At 59.6% G+C, this 19,717-nt stretch overlaps 8 protein-coding genes across 8 annotated transcripts; 4 read left to right on the top strand and 4 right to left on the bottom strand.

The window, feature by feature from the left end:
- On the top strand, window positions 1-1,238 carry THITE_2112703 (uncharacterized protein). The gene has a single exon (XM_003651869.1). It carries the CDS (start codon window positions 182-184, stop codon window positions 1,130-1,132), a length of 951 nt encoding a protein of 316 aa, XP_003651917.1. The 5' UTR covers window positions 1-181; the 3' UTR covers window positions 1,133-1,238.
- A 300-nt stretch (window positions 1,239-1,538) lies between these two features.
- Window positions 1,539-2,908, bottom strand: THITE_2076863 (glycoside hydrolase family 61 protein). The gene is made up of 2 exons (XM_003651868.1): window positions 1,928-2,908; window positions 1,539-1,869 (listed from the first exon to the last, which is right to left on the bottom strand). The coding sequence occupies exons 1-2, from the start codon at window positions 2,570-2,572 to the stop codon at window positions 1,795-1,797; spliced, it is 720 nt and encodes a 239-aa protein (XP_003651916.1). The 5' UTR covers window positions 2,573-2,908; the 3' UTR covers window positions 1,539-1,794.
- Window positions 2,909-5,012: 2,104 nt separating this feature from the next.
- THITE_2112701 (uncharacterized protein) lies at window positions 5,013-5,812 on the top strand. Its single transcript, XM_003651867.1, has one exon. The coding sequence runs from the start codon at window positions 5,120-5,122 to the stop codon at window positions 5,789-5,791; it is 672 nt and encodes a 223-aa protein (XP_003651915.1). The 5' UTR covers window positions 5,013-5,119; the 3' UTR covers window positions 5,792-5,812.
- Window positions 5,813-6,664: 852 nt separating this feature from the next.
- On the bottom strand, window positions 6,665-8,409 carry THITE_2112699 (uncharacterized protein). The gene is made up of 2 exons (XM_003651866.1): window positions 7,785-8,409; window positions 6,665-7,671 (listed from the first exon to the last, which is right to left on the bottom strand). Exons 1-2 carry the CDS (start codon window positions 8,160-8,162, stop codon window positions 6,913-6,915), a joined length of 1,137 nt encoding a protein of 378 aa, XP_003651914.1. The 5' UTR covers window positions 8,163-8,409; the 3' UTR covers window positions 6,665-6,912.
- Window positions 8,410-8,788: 379 nt separating this feature from the next.
- Window positions 8,789-10,482, bottom strand: THITE_68084 (sterol 24-C-methyltransferase). The gene is made up of 4 exons (XM_003651865.1): window positions 10,115-10,482; window positions 10,020-10,054; window positions 9,633-9,954; window positions 8,789-9,571 (listed from the first exon to the last, which is right to left on the bottom strand). Exons 1-4 carry the CDS (start codon window positions 10,331-10,333, stop codon window positions 8,996-8,998), a joined length of 1,152 nt encoding a protein of 383 aa, XP_003651913.1. The 5' UTR covers window positions 10,334-10,482; the 3' UTR covers window positions 8,789-8,995.
- Window positions 10,483-11,103: 621 nt separating this feature from the next.
- THITE_2112692 (uncharacterized protein) lies at window positions 11,104-13,093 on the top strand. The gene has a single exon (XM_003651864.1). The coding sequence runs from the start codon at window positions 11,240-11,242 to the stop codon at window positions 12,407-12,409; it is 1,170 nt and encodes a 389-aa protein (XP_003651912.1). The 5' UTR covers window positions 11,104-11,239; the 3' UTR covers window positions 12,410-13,093.
- A 1-nt stretch (window position 13,094) lies between these two features.
- Window positions 13,095-14,985, top strand: THITE_2112691 (uncharacterized protein). Its single transcript, XM_003651863.1, has one exon. It carries the CDS (start codon window positions 13,505-13,507, stop codon window positions 14,843-14,845), a length of 1,341 nt encoding a protein of 446 aa, XP_003651911.1. The 5' UTR covers window positions 13,095-13,504; the 3' UTR covers window positions 14,846-14,985.
- Window positions 14,986-15,269: 284 nt separating this feature from the next.
- Window positions 15,270-16,772, bottom strand: THITE_2046868 (uncharacterized protein; the record flags this gene model as incomplete). The annotated part of the gene is made up of 5 exons (XM_003651862.1): window positions 15,270-15,858; window positions 16,015-16,178; window positions 16,242-16,328; window positions 16,380-16,542; window positions 16,645-16,772. The coding sequence occupies 5 exons, from the start codon at window positions 16,770-16,772 to the stop codon at window positions 15,270-15,272; spliced, it is 1,131 nt and encodes a 376-aa protein (XP_003651910.1).
- Between the last annotated feature and the right edge of the window lie 2,945 nt (window positions 16,773-19,717).

The following is a 19,717-nucleotide window of genomic DNA, read 5'->3' as shown; positions in this document are numbered from 1 at the left end:
CATTGCAAGGGGTTCATGGAAGAGCACGGCACGCTCATCGGTCTCCGCTACTGAGCGCCTCCCCTTGAGGGAGGCTGTTGAATGGCTTGCCAACCCCTTCATCGATTGACCTCAGAACCAAACACTCGGCTCGCATCGCCATCGTAACCGCAGCGGGGGAAAGCAGAAAACGGCGCGGAAGATGACATCCACCGCAGATCCGCCCACGACGCTCTGCTTCGCCTTCGGCGGCAACCTCTGGCGGACCCAGATGGCGCTGGGCTGCCCGGGCTCGCCCTTCATCGGCGTTGGCCGCCTGCGCGGCTACGACGCTCGCGGGTGTGCCACCAGCGCCCCTTCAGCTCCTATCACCGACCCGGCGAGAGCCAGCGTGGACGACGAGGTCTGGGGCTTCGTCTACGCCCTCAGCGCGGCCGATGAGGCGCAGATCGACCGCGGCTTCGGCGTGCCGCACGCCTCCGAGAAGCGCATCGTGCCGGTCGAGTTCTGGCCCGCCTCGCAAACAGACGACAGCCTTCCCACCGTCCCCAGCACCACTCACAGAATCATGAACCGCACCACCAATGTCACTTCAAACAACACCACCACCCCCGCCACCAGCAGCAGCAGCAACAACCACAACAACCACACAGCTCCAGCAACAACAGCAGACCCCGCCACCACCACCACAACCGTGCCAATGCTAATCTACATCAACCACCAGCGCGCCCCACCCCCCAGCTCCTGCCCCCGACCAGAGCACGCGGAGCGCATGATCGCGCTCATCAGCGACGCGCTGCGCGCCGGCGTGCCGCGGGCGCACATGGAGGCCTTGCTGCAATCGTGCGTCCCGCTCGCGTGCGCGGCCGAGGACTTTGCTACCTGGTGGGGCGACAGGCCGGCGGCTCGGACGGGCGGCGATGGGGGGGAGTACCAAGAGAGCGGGAAGGAAGAAGAAGTGCGTTTGGCTGCTGATTCTGGAGCGGAGGGGAGGGTGGGGCCGGCGTCGGGTTCGGGGTTTGGGTCTGCCCCCGAGAAGGGAGGGTGTGTCGTTGGGAAGGGGGCGACGGCGAAGGAGGAGGAGAACGAGGAGGAGGAGGAGCTGCCGGAGCGGGCGAGCGAGGTTTGTTATATGAAGTATTTCATGCCGTAGATGGGTTTGCCTACTTGTCTGTAGGTAGCGTGGATTTTGAATTGCTGGTGCGGCGAGGCTGGTTGGTTGAGGCGCGTTAAGGAGCGAAGGGATCTCGCTGGATGGTCTCGTTATGTACAGTACCCTGTACTGTACACGTTCTAACAGCCACTGGACAAGTTCGATTCGTGATCTTGGGCGCTGGGCCCCCAGTCATGAGAGGCAGATGGTGATTAAGGAAGCATATCTCCGTGAACGTGATTTAAAAGGGGCGTACTGCAATGGTGGATCCTATATGGCTCATTGTGAGGAGCTGCCTGCTCACGGGCTTTTAGGTTCTGGAGCTGCGATATTGTACTTGACCTGGTGTTGCATGTTGGGAGCGGAAGAATGTCACACAGCCATATATGCACGAGGCCGCAGCAAGCGGAATCCGGCAAAATAGCCGTCATGTACCGAAGTTCAATGCGGGAAGCGCACAGTATCAAAGCAACCCTCTTTCCAGGCTACGTCGAGCAGCCAACAGCTTGAATGGGCTCGCCGTTCCGAGCCACTCAGCCGCCGGACTAAACCACACGCCCTGACCATGCAGTGGCTACAATGGCAGGAAAAATGCCGATTAGCACAGTACCCACGCTCATGCGAACAGATGCCTTCCCCTCGTAGCCCCCGACTCAATGCGCCTAAAACTCGAAGCCAGACCAGACGGGGCCGCCGGGCGGGGTGTAGGAGGTAAGCCCGCCGTTGTAGATGTCAACCTAGCCCATCGTCAGCAAGATTTCCACAGAGCTCGCCGCGGAACGGAAGCCCACTCACGGTGATGCCGGGGTCGTTCTGGGGCGCGTAGACGGGGATGCTGTAGAGGTAGTCGGACGGGGGCAGGGCGGAGCCGCTGCCGGAGACGACCAGCTGGGCGCACTCGGCGTAGAACTGCGGCGTGTTGGCCTGGTGCAGGGCGAGCAGCTCGTGGCGGATGAGGTAGTTGCCCGGCGCGAGGTTCTTGGGGATCGGGTTGCTCCACTGGAGGGTCTTGTAGACGATCGCGGTGCCCCAGTTGTTCGAGTTGAGGTTGTTGCCCCACAGGCCCAGCTGGTCGATCTTGAACCAGCCCTTGCCGTCGCCGTGGCACGACGAGAAGTCGCCGGGGCACTTGAACATCCAGACCATGACGGGGCCTTGCTGGTGGGTCCACTGCTTCCAGACGGCCGTCACGTTCTCGCCGGCCTGGACGGGCGCGCTGAGCTCTGCCGAGGTGCCGCCGTTGCAGCGCATCTTCGGGTCGGTCACGCTCAGGGTCGGGTTGTAGTCGGGCCACTGGTACTGGATCGTCGGCGGGCTCGAGGCAGGCGAGAAGCCCTCGTAGCCGGGATAGGTTTTGCCGCCGATGATGTAGCTGGTCACGGCGCCGTGGCCAGCCACAAGCGGCGCAAGAGCGAGGGCGGAGAGGGCGTCGAACCGCATGATTGGACCGAGGTGTGCTGGTTCCTAGGGGCAGTGATCCCGGGGTTATCGAGGCGAGGAGGAGGATTTCCTTGGACAAGAGACTTGAACAAAGCTTCAGTGAGCGGCTGGCAGACCAGTCGAACCGGGACAGCCAAGGGGCTCAACGAGAGCCTTATACTTGGCTGGACGCTGGAAGAAGCCTCTCCGCTCCCAGGACCGGGAAGGTCGTCGAGAGCGGGCCGCTGGCCAAGTCGGCAATTCCATGCACACCGCTTGGCAGCTGACGGCAACCGGGTTGCCGTGACGGGGAGGCCATGTCAAGGCGGGCAATCTATCGCATGAGCAAATTATCTGGCCTCCAAATGATATGGTTCGTCATCTGGCCCGGACGCCGCGGCCTTACCGCGGGCGCTGGGAGCGAGAGACGGAGAAGACACGGCGGCTCGCGGTCCGATGCAGGTCGGTCATCAGCACTGATGCAGCAAGCAAGTATATTAAGGACAGGGGAAGGGGATCGACGGTGTGCTTGGCGAAAGGTGTTTCCAGGTCGAAGGAGGCGGATAGCTAACGTTAGATGAACGGAAACGAGGGCCAAGGCTCCGACCAAGACGGATTGGAACGAGGATGGGGGTGTTCCCCCACAGCATTTGCTTCTCACGTCGGCCCTGCTTGACGCCTGCCAAGTCCAGATCAGGATGCACGGCAGCGTGGGGTCCGGGGAAGAAGCTGGAGAGGTGACGATTGGGAGGTCTTGGCTGCGGGAGTGTCATGTAAGGTAGAGTGAGTGGAAGCACAATGGGGAAGCAATACCCAGCGCCAATAACACGGCGCAGGTTATTCAGGATAAAAAGGCCCCTAAATTGGCAGGCAGCCGGAGCCTTCACGAAACGGGCTGTGTCAATGCCGACAGCACGGCGAACACTACAGCGGCATAGAAGCTGCCAGAAAATTGCAGCGCAGAGTGTCGTCGTGAGGCCTGGATGCTGGAGGAAAGGGGGGGTGAGTGAGTGCTATGCACACAAACTTTGTGTAGTGAAGTTGTTGGCTGCTGTTAGGCGACGTACCCGTTCGAGGAAACTGAACACGGCAGATGGTTGGGCCGAGGATCCGGCATCCAGGCAAGGCCCCGTGCAGATCCAAACCAAATCGGCGCCTTTCGGTCAAAAGCCCGTTGCGACTATACACTAGTGAAGGGTACCGGCGCCCGTGTCTGGAGTGTTGTTTCTCAGATCTTGGTTGGCTCTGGCACGGGAATCGGGTCGTCGAGTTCACCAAGCCAAACCCACTTGCAGGGCCCTGAAGCTTGGCAGGCCGCAGATGTGGGGCCATTTTTGTGCGCGTTAAGAGGTTCGGTTCTTTCCGGAGCACGCGGTCCGCCCTGCTTGTCCAGTGCGCGACGCGTCGCCCCTGACAGCGACGTCATGTTTGTCCACAACCGTCAACTGAAGATAGGGGCTAACGTGAGCAGGACTAACTAAAGCTCCAAATCTTCACGAAAATCGGGTTTCTAGAGCGATGTTGCCGACTTTGTCGAAAGAAGCTTGCATTTTGGCGCCGCCCAGTATATATCGCAGTTTTGTTCCCTCGTTCGGAAGTTCGAGAAGGTGCAGGTTGGGGTTGCTGCCCGTAGAGGCGATAGAAGGACGGAGGTGAAGAAGCGGGTCGAGTTCGAGGGCCTGACCGTGCCTTCCTTTGAAGATGTCTCTTTGCCTGCGACACCGTGTGGCGGAGCTGTGCGAGATTTTGCTGGAATGCGCGAGTCAGTCCGGCTCGGTGTTTGTCGCGATGGTGAGGTCTTTGTACCCGTTTGCACTACTCTCAATGGGCGCACAATGCCATGGTTGTACATCGCCAGGGGAAGTGGTTTAGGACTGAGACTGCCACACCTAAACTGGCCGTGTCATTCCATCCAGTCTCCCAAGCACGTCACAGGCAAGACATGAACCACTGATTAGATCCTTTTGAAACCCGCGTAGAGGGACCAGATGCTATCCCTGTCTTCTCCCTCTCTATGCTGTGCCTGACGTGAGACCCTTCCCCTGGACATTTCATCTGCGACTACCCGATCTTTTCGGCGGCGCATTGCAAGCAAATACCGCACGCACTCTGCACTGCGGGCAGCTGCAACCACTCGGCCTGTTGCCTGGCGTCGGGTGGTCATGGATGTCGCACAAGCTTTAGCTTGTGCCAATGTGTCTGCTGGCGGTCTCAACAGCGAGCACAAATCAGCTAAGCTAGCGTTTCTCGCCTTAAGTGCCCAGTCAGTCGTCACGGGTTGCTGGCAAGTTGGATGTTCCCTCATACACGCTTCGCCGACAATTACTACCCCGCGGTCCTCTTTCCCTCATTAGAAAACCGATTGTGTGGCTTGACACTGATATTTTCTGCTTCCAGTTACACATAATCACAGTCCCATTAATTCTCAACATTGTTCTCCTCGGCCCTGACGTCGAAACTCGCATCGACATCATTGTCACATCCAGCCGAGAAATTCCCACCAGTGGCATGGTGTGGGATTGATACTTGGGGGGAGGGGACAGCGCCTTCCTGCAAAAATCCCCCATCATGGCATCGCCCTCTCAGATCGCGGGCCCGAACGACAGGTCGGTGCCCAACTCGTCCGGCGGGGCTTTTCCACCGAGGGAACAGACCAGGCCGTCCGATTCGAACAATCCGTACACCGAAACGTTGCCGAATCCCCCACCCGAGTTTTTGGGCTTTGAACCGGCGAACAGAACCGAGAACCTCGCAGCGACACTAGGAGTCGGCGGTGGCGACGGGGCGCACGAAGGCGCCACCGAGCTCGACACCTTTCCGTCCATCGGCCGCGATAATGACGGCAGTAAGGAGCGTGTCTTTCACGAGGCTGTCTATGTCGAGCCCCCTCCAACCCCATGGTACAAGACCATCTCCAAGGGGCGTTGGCTTGGGGTGGCGATCTGCCTTGTCGGCAGCACCGCCGTTATCCTTGCCATTCTCGGAGCCTTGAACAGACTCTCAGGGCAAAGGTCCGTCAAACCTGCCTCTAAAGACCGCACACATTCCATCAGGCGAACCACTGACTTGAGCAGCCCCTACGACTCACCCGACACCGACAGCAACGCACCTTTCAACGACATCTCCCCGACCGCAACCAGAGCCTCCACCAACCCGACATCCTCAGTAAGCACCGCTCCTTATCCACCTCCAGTTCACCGTCCTTTTCCTCCCAATCAAACACCCCTCCGCGTCCCATAACATCCAACAACCAAACCTAAAACCGGACCCAACCTACCTCAACTAACCATGCCACCACCCCCGGTCAAGCAGGACAGCAGCAACACCGCCAGCACCGCCGCCCCGACCGCCAACCCCACCGCGCAAGCAATAAACTGCACCGACCCGACCACCTTCCTCTCCCCGGTGACCTGGATCGGCGCGCAGAGCTCGTACAGGTCGGACTTCGCCTCTTCGTCCTCGGCGGCGCAGTGCTGCGACTCGTGCGCGCGCCACACGCCCGGCTGCGCCGGCTGGCTGTTCAACGCCAGCTCGCCCTTCACGCCGTGCACCAAGATCGTCCTGACGGGCGCCAACAGGGCCCGCGCCGACGCCGCCTGCCCGGACGGCTACACGGGCGAGACCTACTTTGCCAAGGGCGGCGCCGGCGGCGAGGTCGCCGGTCTGGGGCCGTGTGGGGGGGAGATGCAGGTTCAAGAGTAGCCTTTGGTGTTGGCCTTGGTTGGGTTCTAGTGGGAACGGGAAGGGGGGTGCACATTCCGGCAGGGAGAGGAAAGGGCGAGGGAACGCGTGTTGGGTTGGGCTGGGTTGGTTTGGGCTGGGCCCTAGTGCTTTTGTTTTTCTGATCGCGGGTTGCGTTGCTTAGCTCGGGGATATAAAAGGCGTGACGGACACGGTGAGGGACGGGATTATACTCACCTCTGGCATTTGCTCTAGGGAGAAACGGCAGGCCTGGGGGGAGAAAAGGGGAAACACGGGCGAGTCAGATCGGTTGGCAGCGAGAATGACATTTTATCATTCTCTACATTTCCGAACCAGCCGCCGGCCACGGTGCGTTTCTTCGGTGTTGAGTAGGTATGCTTCGTGTTTAGGCATCGCAACGGCTTAACACAACGTACAAGTACACAAACTCCCAACAATAGCCTGTCTATTAGACACCATTACCAGCCTGCTTCACCGAAGATATCCCGGGCCCCTGTCCGTGACCAGGCACACAAACGAAAAAATGTGGCAGGCAGAAAGCGCAGGTTTCTTCTTCCTTGTCACCTTCAGCGCCGGGTCTCGACCCCGAAGCTTGCTGATATACCCCCCCTCCCCCCATCCTCTCACCATGCAGCGTCAACCACGTTGAATGAAGCAGCCTAGAGGCGGAGCAGCTTGGCGGCGAACTTCTCGATGACCTCCTCGGTGGGGAAGCTCATCTCCTCGAGCTTCTGGGCGTAGGGGGTCGGGACGTCGGCGCCGGTGATGCGCTGGGCGGGCGCGTCGAGGTAGTCAAAGGCGTACTCCATGGTGAGGGCGAGGATCTCGGCGCCGACGCCGAAGGCCGGGAAGCCGGACTCGACCGAGATCAGCCGGTGGGTCTTCTTGACCGACTTGACGATGGTCTCGACGTCGAGCGGCTTGATGCTGCGCAGGTTGATGACCTCGACCTCGACGCCGTACTTCTTCTTGAGGTTCTCGGCCGCGACGAGCGACTGGCCGACGCACCGCGACAGCGACACCATGGTCAGGTCCTTGCCGGCGCGCTCGATCTTGGCCTTGCCGAAGGGCAGCACGAAGTCGTCCTTCTGCGCCGCCTCGGACATGGGGAACGACTGGCCGTACAGCAGCTCGTTCTCGAGCACCACGACCGGGTTTGGGTCCCGGATGGCGGCCTTGAGCAGACCCTTGGCGTCCTCGGCCGACCACGGAGCGACCACCTTGAGGCCCGGGACGCTGCCGTACCAGGCCGAGTAGTCCTGCGAGTGCTGGGCGGCGACACCGGCGGCGAAGCCGTTGGGGCCGCGGAAGGTGATGTTGCACGGCTGGATGCCACCGGACATGTAGAGCGTCTTGGCGGCCGAGTTGACGACGTGGTCGATGGCTTGCATAGCGAAGTTGAAGGTCATGAACTCGCACTGATGTACGGTTGTGGTAAGCATCCTCCTACACTCTATAGGGGTTTCCCATGTTTCCCATGCCGATTGTCGGCGCAACCGGGGGAGGGGAGGAGGGGAGAAGGTGAGCATACAACCGGGTGCAACCCGCTCAGGGCAGCGCCAACCGCCAGACCGGCGAAGCCCATTTCGGTGATCGGTGTGTCAATAACCCGCTTGTCGCCGAAGCGGTCTAGCAAGCCCTTGGTGACCTTGTATGCGCCGTTGTACTGAGCAACCTCCTCGCCCATAATGAACACCTTGGGGTTGGACTCGAGCTCCTCGGCGAGCGCCTCGTTCAGGGCGTCGCGGACCGTGTACTCCTTGACGCCGGAGGCATCGGCATACGTCCGTTTTTGTAGGCTGGGCACGGCAGCGGCTCTGGAGATGAAGGGCGAGGTCGCGGCCGGGCGGACGGCGGACGCGCGCGCGGTTGCAGCCAGGCGGGCCGCTGGTCGGAGGTAGCGCGACATAGCGGCGGATTTGCTTTGGGAAACTGAGGAAACGAAAACGGAGAGAAAAACAAAAGGAGAACCGGGCTGTGGGCGGGAAACAGTCTAACCGGAGGGCGCGCTCAATTGAAGTGCTCGCTCGCAACACGGAACGGAAGCAATCAACGGCGTCGGCAGCGGCGGGAAATGTGGTGATACGGAACGCGAGCGGGCAAGACCGTCTCGTCTCGGAGGGAATTTTTCTTGCTATCAATTGACAAGCTTGGGACCAGCGTCCGGACTTGACGTTGAGCCCCCAACGAACCAATCAACGCTAGGACGAGATCGGCTTAGTGCGCTGGACCCCTGCGCGCTCATCGGGGGAGCTCAGCCTGCGAAGCTTGAACTGCGGTGGGGATACTTTGGGCTGTGCGTTCAAACAACGATGTGCTCTGGATAAGTTCGCCTGCTGGAGTTCATTCTACGTCCATTACCGCAGTGATTATTCTCCACCGTTTTGCGTATGGTGTACTTCTAACCATACAAATGCACAAGCGCTGTCCAAAAACCGGTAGGTTGGCCCCCGTTTAATCATCTGTGCGACTCCGACGGCCGCGGACACCCGAGAAGCAAACCACGACCTGCGGACTTCCAGTCGTAGAACGCGTGGTTGAGTAGTCTATCATTACGGTATATACCCAAAGGCAGCGCCGGACGATGTCGTCGGACCGCAAGTATTACTAGTGATTATACCACTCCGGATTATCACTCCGGAGGCACCCATCCCCTCCCTGCATCTGCTCATGCGCGTGATTACCATGCCGTCCTTTTGTCATCCCATCGTAGCGTGTGCAACACTGTCCATGATGGACCGTCTAGTTGGCAGGCTTGCGGCCGACCATCAGGTACATCGGGGTGAAGAGGTCCTTCTTGGCGCCGGCCACGAGGCCGTCGGCGCCCTTGGCGAGCGAGTCGGCCGTCTTCTTGGTGCCCTTGGGCGCCAGACCGATGGTCTCGAGCAGGCCGGTGAAGACGTGTACCACCCTGCGGCCGGCGTGGGTCATGCGAAGGACGGTGAACAGGTCCCAGTACGACTGCATGTACTTGAGCTCGCCGGCGATGCCCCAGTACCACGGGATGGGGTCGGGCCGCTTGGCGAGGTCCTCGTGGTGGAGCAGCTCGAAACCGGCCTCCTTCATCGCCTCGAGGGCCTCCGAGATCTTGACCATGTTCGAGATGCCGTTGCCCTCCTCGATCGCGAGGCGGATGTCGCGATGCTCCAGGTTGTCGTTGTCGTAGTTGTCCGTCATCAACCACTCGTACACGCCAAAGACACCGCCGGGCTTCAGCACCCGGTAGATCTCGCTGTAGACGCCGACCAGCTTGGGCGCGTGGACGGTGGCCTCGATGGCATAGACGGCGTCGAACGAGTTGTCGGGGAAATGCATTTGCTGCTCCTGTTAGCACCTGCCATGTGCTTGGCAAGGACCCCCTCCCAATGGGCAATCATACCATGAAGTCGCCCTTGACGAACTCGAGCTGGTTCGACAGGCCCTCCTTCGCAGCGTAGCGCCTGGCACGCTCGATCTGGTAGTCGTTGTTGTTGAGGCCGGTGATGTGCGCGTCGGTGAACTTGGCGATCTCTCTCGCGGGCCCGCCAACACCGCAACCAACGTCAAGAACCTTCATGCCGGCTTGAATGCCGATCTTCGAGGCGAGGTAGTGCTCGTGGCGCGCAATGGCCTGGTAGAAGGGCTCGCCGACAGAATACCGGCAGAAGTGGAAGCTCTGGCCCCAGCCATACTCGTACAGATCCGTCGCCAGGTTGTAATAGCTGCGAGCGCAGGCCGTCAGAATGCGGTTCGGGCTGCAACGTAAGTGCTCGGGGAGGTAACGTACTGTCTTGTCAAGCTCGCATACTCTTTTGTCCGGGCCTGTGTGCTAGCGGTGAGCAATGCGTCTGTCTGCGCGATTGGGACCGCTAGCGAGCCTACCTCTCTGTCGGCGTCGGTCTCTGTCTCGGCGCGCTTGTTGTCGAAGTGCTTGAAGTATTCGTCCACTGCGACCTTCTTGGCTTGGCGGTCCTTGGAGAGCATAGCAGCGAAGCCACCCGCCGCCTCGGTCGACTTGCCGTGAAGGGCCTTCATGAAGGCCGCGTCGCGCGCGTGGTCCTCCTTCTCGAGGACCACCTTCGCCTTGGTGGAGGGCGCCATGTCGAACAGCCGGGAAGCGGACGAAGCAGGAATTCGGGAATAGAGGATCAAGCCACCAGGTCAAGCGCGTGGGAGAGAGTTGAAGACGTAGACATTAAATTCTCTTGGACTTTTGGAGTTGCGCAGCGAAAGGGGAAATTTGCATCCAGAACAAGCAGTCTGCCCCCCTTAAGTCTTGAGCAAAGCGGCATGTCGTAATTTACACGACGGCGGAATTGATACCGCGCCAACTACGCTAATTTTCACATGAATGCAGCCTCTCCGCCAATCGCTCGACGACTTTGTGGAGAAAAAAGCCCCGTAAATGAAGTGAACCACGTTTGGATCTGTTTTCCGCATACACTGCGCCATTGAAGCCAAGAACTCGGACCAAGAACCAACGTCGCGGGCCGCTTGTTCACCGTCTCGGCTATGATATACGAAACCGATATGCGAACAAGAACCCGATCTCGAGTGGCCAGAACATTCTCTAGTGGTGCTCTACACTACGAATTGCTTACCACAGTATTCTTGTTTCGGACTTAGTAGCACTTTGGAGTACTAAACAGTAATCGAGGCTTTCGCGTTCGTATATTGTGTAAGGAGGTAACAACTGGAAGTCGCAGATGCGAACTCGAAAGGGCAAGGCGGTGAGGCTCGCAGAACGCGAATACGAATAAGAGGCGGCACCTGCACCTGTCAGCCACCTGTCAGCCACAGAGTCTCAGTCGCGACGCGGCAACCGATAAGCGCTTATCAATCCAACCAGCCACGCCGACTTCCAAACTCGCCTTCTCACCAAACATGCGATCGATCCATCACCCCACATTTGATCAGCGTCACCAGCCTGCGACGGACGAACTAAAACACCAACCCACAAAAAGCCCGACACCAGCTCAGAACTAAACCGCGAGGAAAAAAAAAAAAATGCCGCCTCAAATCAAACAAGACCTGAACCGGTCCGGGTGGGAAACGACCGACTTCCCGTCGGTGTGCGAGAACTGCCTGCCGGCGAACCCCTACGTCAAGATGCTCAAGGAGGACTACGGGGCCGAGTGCAAGCTGTGCACGCGGCCGTTCACCGTGTTCAGCTGGGCGGGCGAGGGGCGGGCCCACGGGCGCAAGCGGCGGACGGGCATCTGCCTGACGTGCGCGCGCCTCAAGAACGCGTGCCAGTGCTGCATCATGGACCTGCAGTACGGCCTGCCCATCGCCATCCGGGACAAGGCGCTCGAGCTGGTCGCGCCCGGCCCGCAGAGCGAGATCAACCGCGAGTACTTTGCCCAGAACAACGAGCGGGCCATCGAGGAGGGCCGCGCCGGCGTCGAGCAGTACGAGAAGGCGGACGAGAAGGCGCGGGAGCTGCTGCGGCGGCTGGCGCAGAGCAAGCCGTATTTCAGGAAGGGGAGGGAGGTCGATGCGGAGGGGAATCCGGTCGGCGGGAGCGCGACGGGCGGGAATGCGGCGGCCGGCGCGGGCCTGGGCGGTGTTGGGCCGATACGGACGAGGGATTCGAGAGCGGCGGCCGCGGCGGGCGCGAGGGGCGGCGCGAGAGGGGGTGGGAAAGGTGGTTCGCGGAGGCCGCCGATTCCTCCGAATGCCCCGCCGCCGGGGCCGAAGGACTGGCTGCCGCCGGCCGACCGGAACATCATGTCGCTCTTTGTCACGGGCATCGAAGACGACCTGCCCGAGTACAAGATCCGCGACTTCTTCAAGGCGTTCGGCAAGATCAAGTCGCTGGTGGTGTCGCACATGTCACACTGCGCGTTCGTCAACTACGAGACCCGCGAGGGCGCGGAGAAGGCGGCGGCCGAGTGCAAGGGACGAGCCGTCATCGCCGGCTGCCCGATGCGGATCCGGTGGAGCGTGCCCAAACCGATCGGGACGATGGACAGGGAGGAACGGGCCGAGATGCTGCGCGACGGCCGATCGGCTTTTGCCCAGGCAAATCGGAGAGGCCCGCAGAAGGCCATCGAGGACGGAACGGCGCAGGGAGACGAGCCGGCCGCTGCGCAGGCCGACGACCTCTCCGGCCTGACCGTGGCGGCGCCGCCAGGGGCGGCCGATGTGCAATATGCCAGCTTGTCTGGCAACTGAAGACATTTTTCGTCGCTCCTGTTTTCTGTTGTATATGGCATGGCGTTGGCGGTTCTTGGGGCTTGAGGATTGGGTCACCGGTTGGTTGGAGGAAAAGGTATCTCTGCTGCATCGTCGCTGGGCATTGTGTGTTCCGTTGTTACATTGAAGGGGGTATCATAGACGGCTATAATACAGTATATGGGCAGTGCTCCTGCCAGGCGACCAAGTCCCGCTTGCAAACTCCTGTCGTCCGTCTTCTTAACAGGCTGTCTGTGCCGAGACCTGGAGGCGCCTCCTGCTGCTACCTCTCGGAGCAGCACTTCACGCCGTCGACCTTGACGTTCTTGTTCGCCAGCTTGATGCTGTTGTTGTCTCCCCGTTCGGTATACTCATGGATACGGAGTTCTGTGCACAGGAAACGGTTAGCGTCAAGCCCCAACAGCGAACAGCGCATGTGACGGTCGGTGCCCGGGAGATGGCGGAGGCGCACTCACTGTATTTGTCCCCTTCCAGCCTCCCTTGCACGAGGTTGGTCTTCAGGAAACGGGCGACCTCCTCTGCGTGTTGAATGGCCGGCTGTATTGACGGATCCGAGGCCGGCAGCGACGCCTTGTCCCGGAAGCCCTGGCGGATCTGTTGGCGCGCAGCATTGAGCACCCGGGTGTCGCCTGGAGAAGGGCAGCCGTACAGTAACGGCCTGTGTTAGCCGCAGATGCGCAGCGGAGGGTTGCAGAGGGTGGGTGTTGGCTACCATCAAAGGCGATTCTGGTCGCGCGCAGTAGATTCCTGTATGCTTGGAGAGCCGCCATTGTTCGGGTGCTGCTTCGTGCGGTCCTTGACACAGTTGTTGACAAAAGGACTTGCAATGATCAAACAGCCTGTGATGATGGCCGCGCCTCAATGGCCCGATGCGCATGCGCCGGCTGGCAATTGCAGAGCTGCCCTGGCGATTGGTCGCGAAAACATTTTAACGTTCTGTGAGTGGAGACAGCCATGGGCAAGGGGCCCAGAAAAATATTCCCAGCAACCCATCAGAATGTTAAAATTCCAGGTTGCCCCTCCATCCCAAACGAACCTGGAACCTGCAAACGTTCCGCTGACAACGGCAACACAATGGAGGCCACCGTTGTACCGCTGCCCCTGCCGGCTCTGCCGGAGGGCTGGGAAGCCGAGAACGGCTTCAAGGCGATCGGCAAGATCACCAACGAGCGCGCGACGCAGCGCACGCTCGAGCCCGTGGGCCCGTACTTCCTCGCGCACGCCCGCCGCGCCCGCCACAAGCGCACCTTCTCGGAGGACGACCGGATACAGGCTCAGGAGCGGGCCAAGAAAGTCGAGGACGACAACGAAAGCGACATCAGCGAGCCCGAGGACCCCATCATGCTGCAGCGCGACGCCAAGGACTGGAAGACGCAGGACCACTACAAGGTGCTTGGCCTGTCCAAGTACCGATACAGGGCGACCGAGGAGCAGATCAAGCGCGCCCATCGCAAGAAGGTGCTGAAGCACCACCCGGACAAGAAGGCGGCCGCCGGGCGCGCCGACGATGACAACTTCTTCAAGTGCATCCAGAAGGCGACTGAAATCCTGCTCGACCCGGTCAAGCGGCGCCAGTTCGACTCGGTCGACGAGGAGGCCAACGTTCCGCCGCCGACCAAGAAGCAATTGGCTAAGGGCAACTACTACAAGCTCTGGGGCAACGTGTTCAAGTCGGAGGCGCGCTTCAGCAAGGTGCACCCGGTGCCGTCGTTCGGCGACGAGAACTCGACCAAGGAGGAGGTCGAGAACTTCTACAACTTCTGGTACAACTTCGACAGCTGGCGCTCGTTCGAGTACCTGGACGAGGACGTGCCGGACGACAACGAGAACCGCGACCAGAAGCGGCACATGGAGCGCAAGAACGCCAACGCGCGCAAGAAGAAGAAGGCCGAAGACAACGCGCGCCTGCGGAAGCTGCTCGACGAGTGCTCGGCCGGCGACGAGCGCATCAAGCGCTTCCGCCAGGAGGCCAACGCGGCCAAGAACAAGAAGCGGCTCGAGCGCGAGGCGGCCGAGAAGAAGGCGGCCGAGGAGGCCCGCCTGAAGAAGGAGGCCGAGGAGAGGGCGGCCAAGGAGGCCGAAGAGAAGGCCAAGGCCGAGCGCGAGGCCGCCAAGAAGGCCAAGGAGGCGGCCAAGAACGCCGTCAAGAAGAACAAGCGCGTGCTGCGCGGGTCCGTCAAGGACGCCAACTACTTCGTCGACGGCGACCCGTCCGCCGCCACCATCGACGCCGTCCTCAACGACGTCGAGCTCGTGCAGAGCAAGATCGACGCCGACGAGATCGCCGCGCTGGCCGGCAAGCTTAACGGCCTGACGGTCGCCGACGAGATCAAGGGCGTCTGGAAGGCGGAGGTCGAACGGCTCGTGGCGGCCGGGAAGCTCAAGGAGGGCGAGGTCAAGGCGCTGGTTGCATGAGGCATGGCATGAGGGCATGGCCATTTGCGAGGCTAGATTAGCGATTGCTTTGGTCGCTAGCGTTATGATGTACGAAAATACTGCATGCAGCAGCCATCTGCGTGGTCCGCCTGATGGTCACGACGGAAAACGCAAAGAGTGTCTGCTTGAGGTATCTTCCGCCCTGCTGGGACACAACTAGACCAGGATGTGATAGACGGAGGCTCGCTGATCTTGTTCCGCAGAATATGTCCTTGGAAGACGAACCTGCTTCAGGTACTAGCTGAACTAGAAGGAGAATGCAACGACAGATCGACAGTGCGCTCCAGGTTGATGGTCAGCAAACATTATGAATGAGAGAGAAAGCTCAAGTCCGGGGCACCGGCAACAGCTGTGGCATGGACATCACCCAACCCGCTTCCACAACCCTGACTCCGCCTCCCTCTCACTCGTAGACATAGCAAAACGGCCCATCCACCACGCTGACCAGGTCCCGAATGCGGTACACCTTATTCCCCACCACCCCGAGATCCACGAGATCGTCCAGGCTCTGCGCCCGCCCAAACCCCATCATGCTCGAACTCCCCGCAATCACCTGCGTGCGCGCGCCCAGGTCCTGGCTCTGCCAGATGGTCCACGTGCGGTCGATCATGCCGTGGTGCACCCAGAAGGCCGGGTCGTTGGGCGACGTGTAGAAGTCGCCGCCGGGGTCGCCCGCGATGGTGTAGTGGCCGGCCGCGTGCACGCCCATTCCCGTGACCCCGGCGCCGGAGCCGGAACCGGAGCCGAACCCGGAGCCGAAGCCGAACCCGCCGCCGCCGCCGACGCTCTGCATCGTGTTCTGGAAGGTCCCGATGTCCCCCGAGGACGTGATCAGGTTCGCGATGTCCTGCGTCCGCAGGTACCGGCTGCTCAGCTGGTTGGAGATGTCCCGCCGCAGGCACCGCGGGTTGTCGCCGTACCCGTCCGCGCGCGGGTTCGCCGGCGGGGCGGGGTCGGTCAGCGGCGAGACCGGGCCGAGGTGCACTGTCATGCTGGAGGGGGTGTTTGTTAGTGGTGTGGATGTGTGGGTGAGTGAGTGTGTGTGTGTGTTTGCGGGGTGGGGTGGTGAGTTGTGGATGAGACAGGAGAGGAATGGTGGGACAGGAGGGTGAGGATGGATAGGGAAGAGGGAGAGAGGGGGGACCAACTTCTTGAAGGGGCCGGTCTTGACGCAGCCGCCGCCGTTGCCCGCGGGCACGATGCCCGAGGCGCGGTGCTGGATCTTCTCGCCGTTGCCGCTGAGAGAGGTGTCGCTGCCGTCAAAGATCGGAGACTTCTCCGGGTCCTGGGCCCAGCGTCCCCAGTCCCAATACTGTTACGTTTTTGGTTAGCATGAGAGAGAGCGTCAAAACGAACTGGAAGGGAGACTGCTAACCGGCTGGGTGCCATTGAATCCGCACTCCTCCCGCAGGACTCGCTCGAAGGACCAGGTGTAGTAGCGGTGCCACGAGAGGAAGCTCCCCTGAAGCTGTTCAGCATTGGACCACGCGAGACTCGGGCCGTAGGCACGCACCGTGTTATGGATGCTCAGGGTCTGGTTCATATGGACGACGACGAAGTCGTCGTACCGCGACTTGGCGCCGGGGAACTGGGTCGGATTCAGCTTGGACGGCTTCTGCATGATGCATAGCATGGCGGCGATGTAGGCCTTCCTCTCGGCCACCGAGAGGTCGCCCCTGATGTCGGGTCAGTGGCAGGCCCGTTCCCGTGTTGACAAGAGACTCCGGACTCACCATTCCCGCCGCACCTGGAGCTTGTCCTTGGTGCAGGTCGCCGACTTGGCAATTTGGGCGTCGATGTTGGGCCTGCCTTTGTTCTGGAGATCCAGCACTGCGTCGCCGGACACGAGGCCGGCGAGCAGGAGCCAGGGCACCGCAAGCAGCTTGAGGAGCGTGAGTCGAGCCATGGCGGCTATGTTCTCGTCAACAGACAGGCCTGCTCTCCCACGCAGTATGACCGAAGTCAACCGTCCAACTAGGGGTGACTGGTGCCGTTTTAACTCGGCTTTCCGCTGTTTACTCTCCCTCCTGCCGTGTTTCCTCCCGGGATCGTTCAATATTCCATATAACAGCGCCTCGCCCGCAGCCTGCCCTGGCCGGCTAGCGCCATCGGCAATTCGATCCGGGGCGCTATACCGTGTCTCCAAGTTGGGCGGCGTATGGACGTCGAAAAGGGTTGACAAAATAAGCATCCGGCAAGCGACCATCAGTGTGGTACCGGATGACCCGTTCTCGGATCCCGGCAGATGACGGGAGAGCCTCGGATGGATCCATGCTGTGCGATGGATGGCGGTTGGAAGCGCAGGTGCATACGCCGTAAGCGAATGGGATCCTACCAGATGTCGGCTTGGTTGATTACCTTAGGTAACCGCTCTCTATGTGTGTGTCGAGGCACTCTAGCTGGCTGAGGTAGGCCCCGGCAGAGCCACCCGGCTCCGGCTTGGAGCTGGGTTCTGGCCTGTGACACACGGACAGTTGCGCTCTGGGCACCCAGCTCGCTGGGAGAGAAGACGGCTCGCAATGCTGCCGACTGGTCCGGGACAAATCGAGGGCAATCAAGTGGTCAGCGGGGAAATCTGGGGTAAAACACCCAAATTTCATCGAATAAACGTGTTCCATGTGAGATGGGCTTGGCCAATATGGGCCCGTGTAAGGCAGCCCTGGGTGCGCAAGAAAAAGCACAGTTGGGGGCAAAGGCAACCCTTTCATCTCCGCTCAACGAGACCGACACCTGAACGCGGGCCAACCGTCAATGTCGCCACATTGCGTTGGACTGAAAAAGAGCCCTTGGGGTTGTATTGCTATATAACCAGCTGTTCTGGGCGCTTGGCGGTGGATCGTGTGATTTGCCAAGTACGCCGGCTATTCTGCGCCACGATGACTGCTATGTTCCTCGGGGGGCAGCCAGGGCAACGCCTAGACCGCCGGCATTGGAGCACACCTTGGGTAGGCCTGAGGGCTGGTCCAGAGCTGAACTGAAAGAGCTATTAAGTACAAAAATGAAGGCTGAGTCGTGATACTCCTGGTTCAGAATAGAGCTGGGGTAAACAGACTTAGGCCAGGGGCGTGCCAGGCTCGTGCTGTCCAAGAGCCGCAGACGTGCGAGAAACCACAGGAAACGCCAAGGAAGAACAGTGCAGGGTCAGATCACGCACATAATGCAGGCTGCGGAATTGGCTGACGGGTGCAAAGCCTAAGCCAGGAGGGTAACATCTAGGCAGCCCTCGCACTGTCGTGCAATAACCGCCCTGCGAATGACCCATCGAACTTTTCTTGCCGAACCTCGAAGGTGGGAGGCTAGAACAGGTGTGCTGTGACTTCTATGTTTCCGGTCGCCGGCGAGAGATCCGACGAGGATGAGCGGTTGATGGTCGTGGAGCCTGGTCCAATGACACAGTGCTTGCTCTGACCAGTCTACCCGGTTTGGTCCTATCGGTGCAGCCTGCTTCTCTGGGTCCTCTTAAAATGGATCGTAAAGCAATGTAGAATGATCAGTTGTCTGCTATGGCGACTCAGGAATCCACAGTCGCCCGTATTTCTACGGTCCATTTGACCTCAGCCAAGGCAATGATGCCCTTCGCCAGAACCCGGAAAAGGGGGGAACCTAGATAAATCCCTGTGCCGGGTTATGGGCTTGCATAAACAGTTCATTGATTATCACTAATTGACAGCCGTGCTCTGCTTCTCCTGCTGATCATGAAAGAAAGGTCCTGCCTTGCTGTGAAGAGGCTTAATGGATAAGGCGGAACCGCCGATGATGCTGTGAGGAAAAGACATGGAAGCGGCTAGCTATTTGTAACTATCTATCCCGCTATACGGGTGGTGGGAATCGCAGGCTCTGGTTGAATTCACACGAGCTGTCCATGGCAGTGACTGAATGAGCGAAGAGAATCTAAAGTTTAGACATGTCCTTCAACACATATGGCAGTGCAAGCGGGTGAATAGATGCTCTCTCAGGTTTTAGGTTATTGACCATGGACAGCGGAGCTTTGTTTTCATCCCTCTCATTCACAGTTGGAGAACATGACCCAGTTAAGAAGACTGACTTCAAGTCGGAAGCAATTCATCGAACTCTTGTCAAGTAAATCGAGCTTCTGTCTAAATCAAATTGAATTTCATCTAAATCGAATCAAATTGAATTTCATCTAAATCGAACTTCTAAATCGAGCTTTTGTCCAAATTCACACCTCTAGAAAGATTCTATATAGCCTTAAGTCTCTCTAAGAAACAGTAAGAACCATTCTCAAGGACTTTAAGCCTGTGGATCCTATTCTAGCTGTCAGGCTGCAACTGTGCGAGAAGGACAGCTCGCAGAACTACAGTGAAAGTGAACAGCGGCCTAGGCTTACAAGATCAGCCCAAGATAGCAGTTTCATTCATCACCTTCAGCCTTGTCCAACTCTGGTGTAGGCCAACGCTATTGCTGAATTCACGTACTTGTACATTATCAAGTGTGCGGTTCAACTGGCATATGTTTACGCAAGCCCTGCCTCCACCATTATCATCTTGCCAGATGCCTGCCTCGTTGCGGATCATCTGTAGTCAATTTGACTCCTGGCTATGTTGCTCTGCATGATGGTGTTGTCCCGGATCCGTCGTCCCTGGCGCCCCTCTTGCTGGCCATCTTTCGGCTGTCCATCCCGTCGACGGCTTCCGCACTCCCTTTCTAGGCCGGTAACGCACCCGGGAGAGATAATCATTCTTCGCCAGCTGGCGATCGTGTCAGTGAGCAAGATGCGGGCCCGACTGCACGGAGATCTTCGCGCCATTGGCCGCCTATCTACAGTGAGATTCTGGGGATCTCATGGCGCTCCATCCGTGGTTGGCCTGTTGTGCCTTGAGTGCAAAGTTT

This window comes from Thermothielavioides terrestris, chromosome 2 (genome assembly GCF_000226115.1).
Source record: "Thermothielavioides terrestris NRRL 8126 chromosome 2, complete sequence".
NCBI classification, from domain to species: Eukaryota; Fungi; Ascomycota; class Sordariomycetes; order Sordariales; family Chaetomiaceae; genus Thermothielavioides; species Thermothielavioides terrestris.
This window is presented reverse-complemented; position numbering and strand designations above follow the sequence as displayed.

Excerpts from the sequence above, each read along its gene's own strand:
- THITE_2112703 (XM_003651869.1), top strand. The coding sequence starts at position 182 with ATGACATCCACCGCAGATCCGCCCACGACGCTCTGCTTCGCCTTCGGC.
- THITE_2076863 (XM_003651868.1), bottom strand. The coding sequence starts at position 2,572 with ATGCGGTTCGACGCCCTCTCCGCCCTCGCTCTTGCGCCGCTTGTGGCT. Across the intron at positions 1,870-1,927 it reads AGAACGACCCCGGCATCACC|GTTGACATCTACAACGGCGG; the intron begins GTGAGTGGGCTT and ends ACGATGGGCTAG.
- THITE_2112701 (XM_003651867.1), top strand. The coding sequence starts at position 5,120 with ATGGCATCGCCCTCTCAGATCGCGGGCCCGAACGACAGGTCGGTGCCC.
- THITE_2112699 (XM_003651866.1), bottom strand. The coding sequence starts at position 8,162 with ATGTCGCGCTACCTCCGACCAGCGGCCCGCCTGGCTGCAACCGCGCGC. Across the intron at positions 7,672-7,784 it reads TGAGCGGGTTGCACCCGGTT|TGCGAGTTCATGACCTTCAA; the intron begins GTATGCTCACCT and ends ACCGTACATCAG.
- THITE_68084 (XM_003651865.1), bottom strand. The coding sequence starts at position 10,333 with ATGGCGCCCTCCACCAAGGCGAAGGTGGTCCTCGAGAAGGAGGACCAC. Across the intron at positions 9,955-10,019 it reads TATGCGAGCTTGACAAGACA|CTATTACAACCTGGCGACGG; the intron begins GTACGTTACCTC and ends CTGCGCTCGCAG. Across the intron at positions 9,572-9,632 it reads TCGTCAAGGGCGACTTCATG|CAAATGCATTTCCCCGACAA; the intron begins GTATGATTGCCC and ends TAACAGGAGCAG.
- THITE_2112692 (XM_003651864.1), top strand. The coding sequence starts at position 11,240 with ATGCCGCCTCAAATCAAACAAGACCTGAACCGGTCCGGGTGGGAAACG.
- THITE_2112691 (XM_003651863.1), top strand. The coding sequence starts at position 13,505 with ATGGAGGCCACCGTTGTACCGCTGCCCCTGCCGGCTCTGCCGGAGGGC.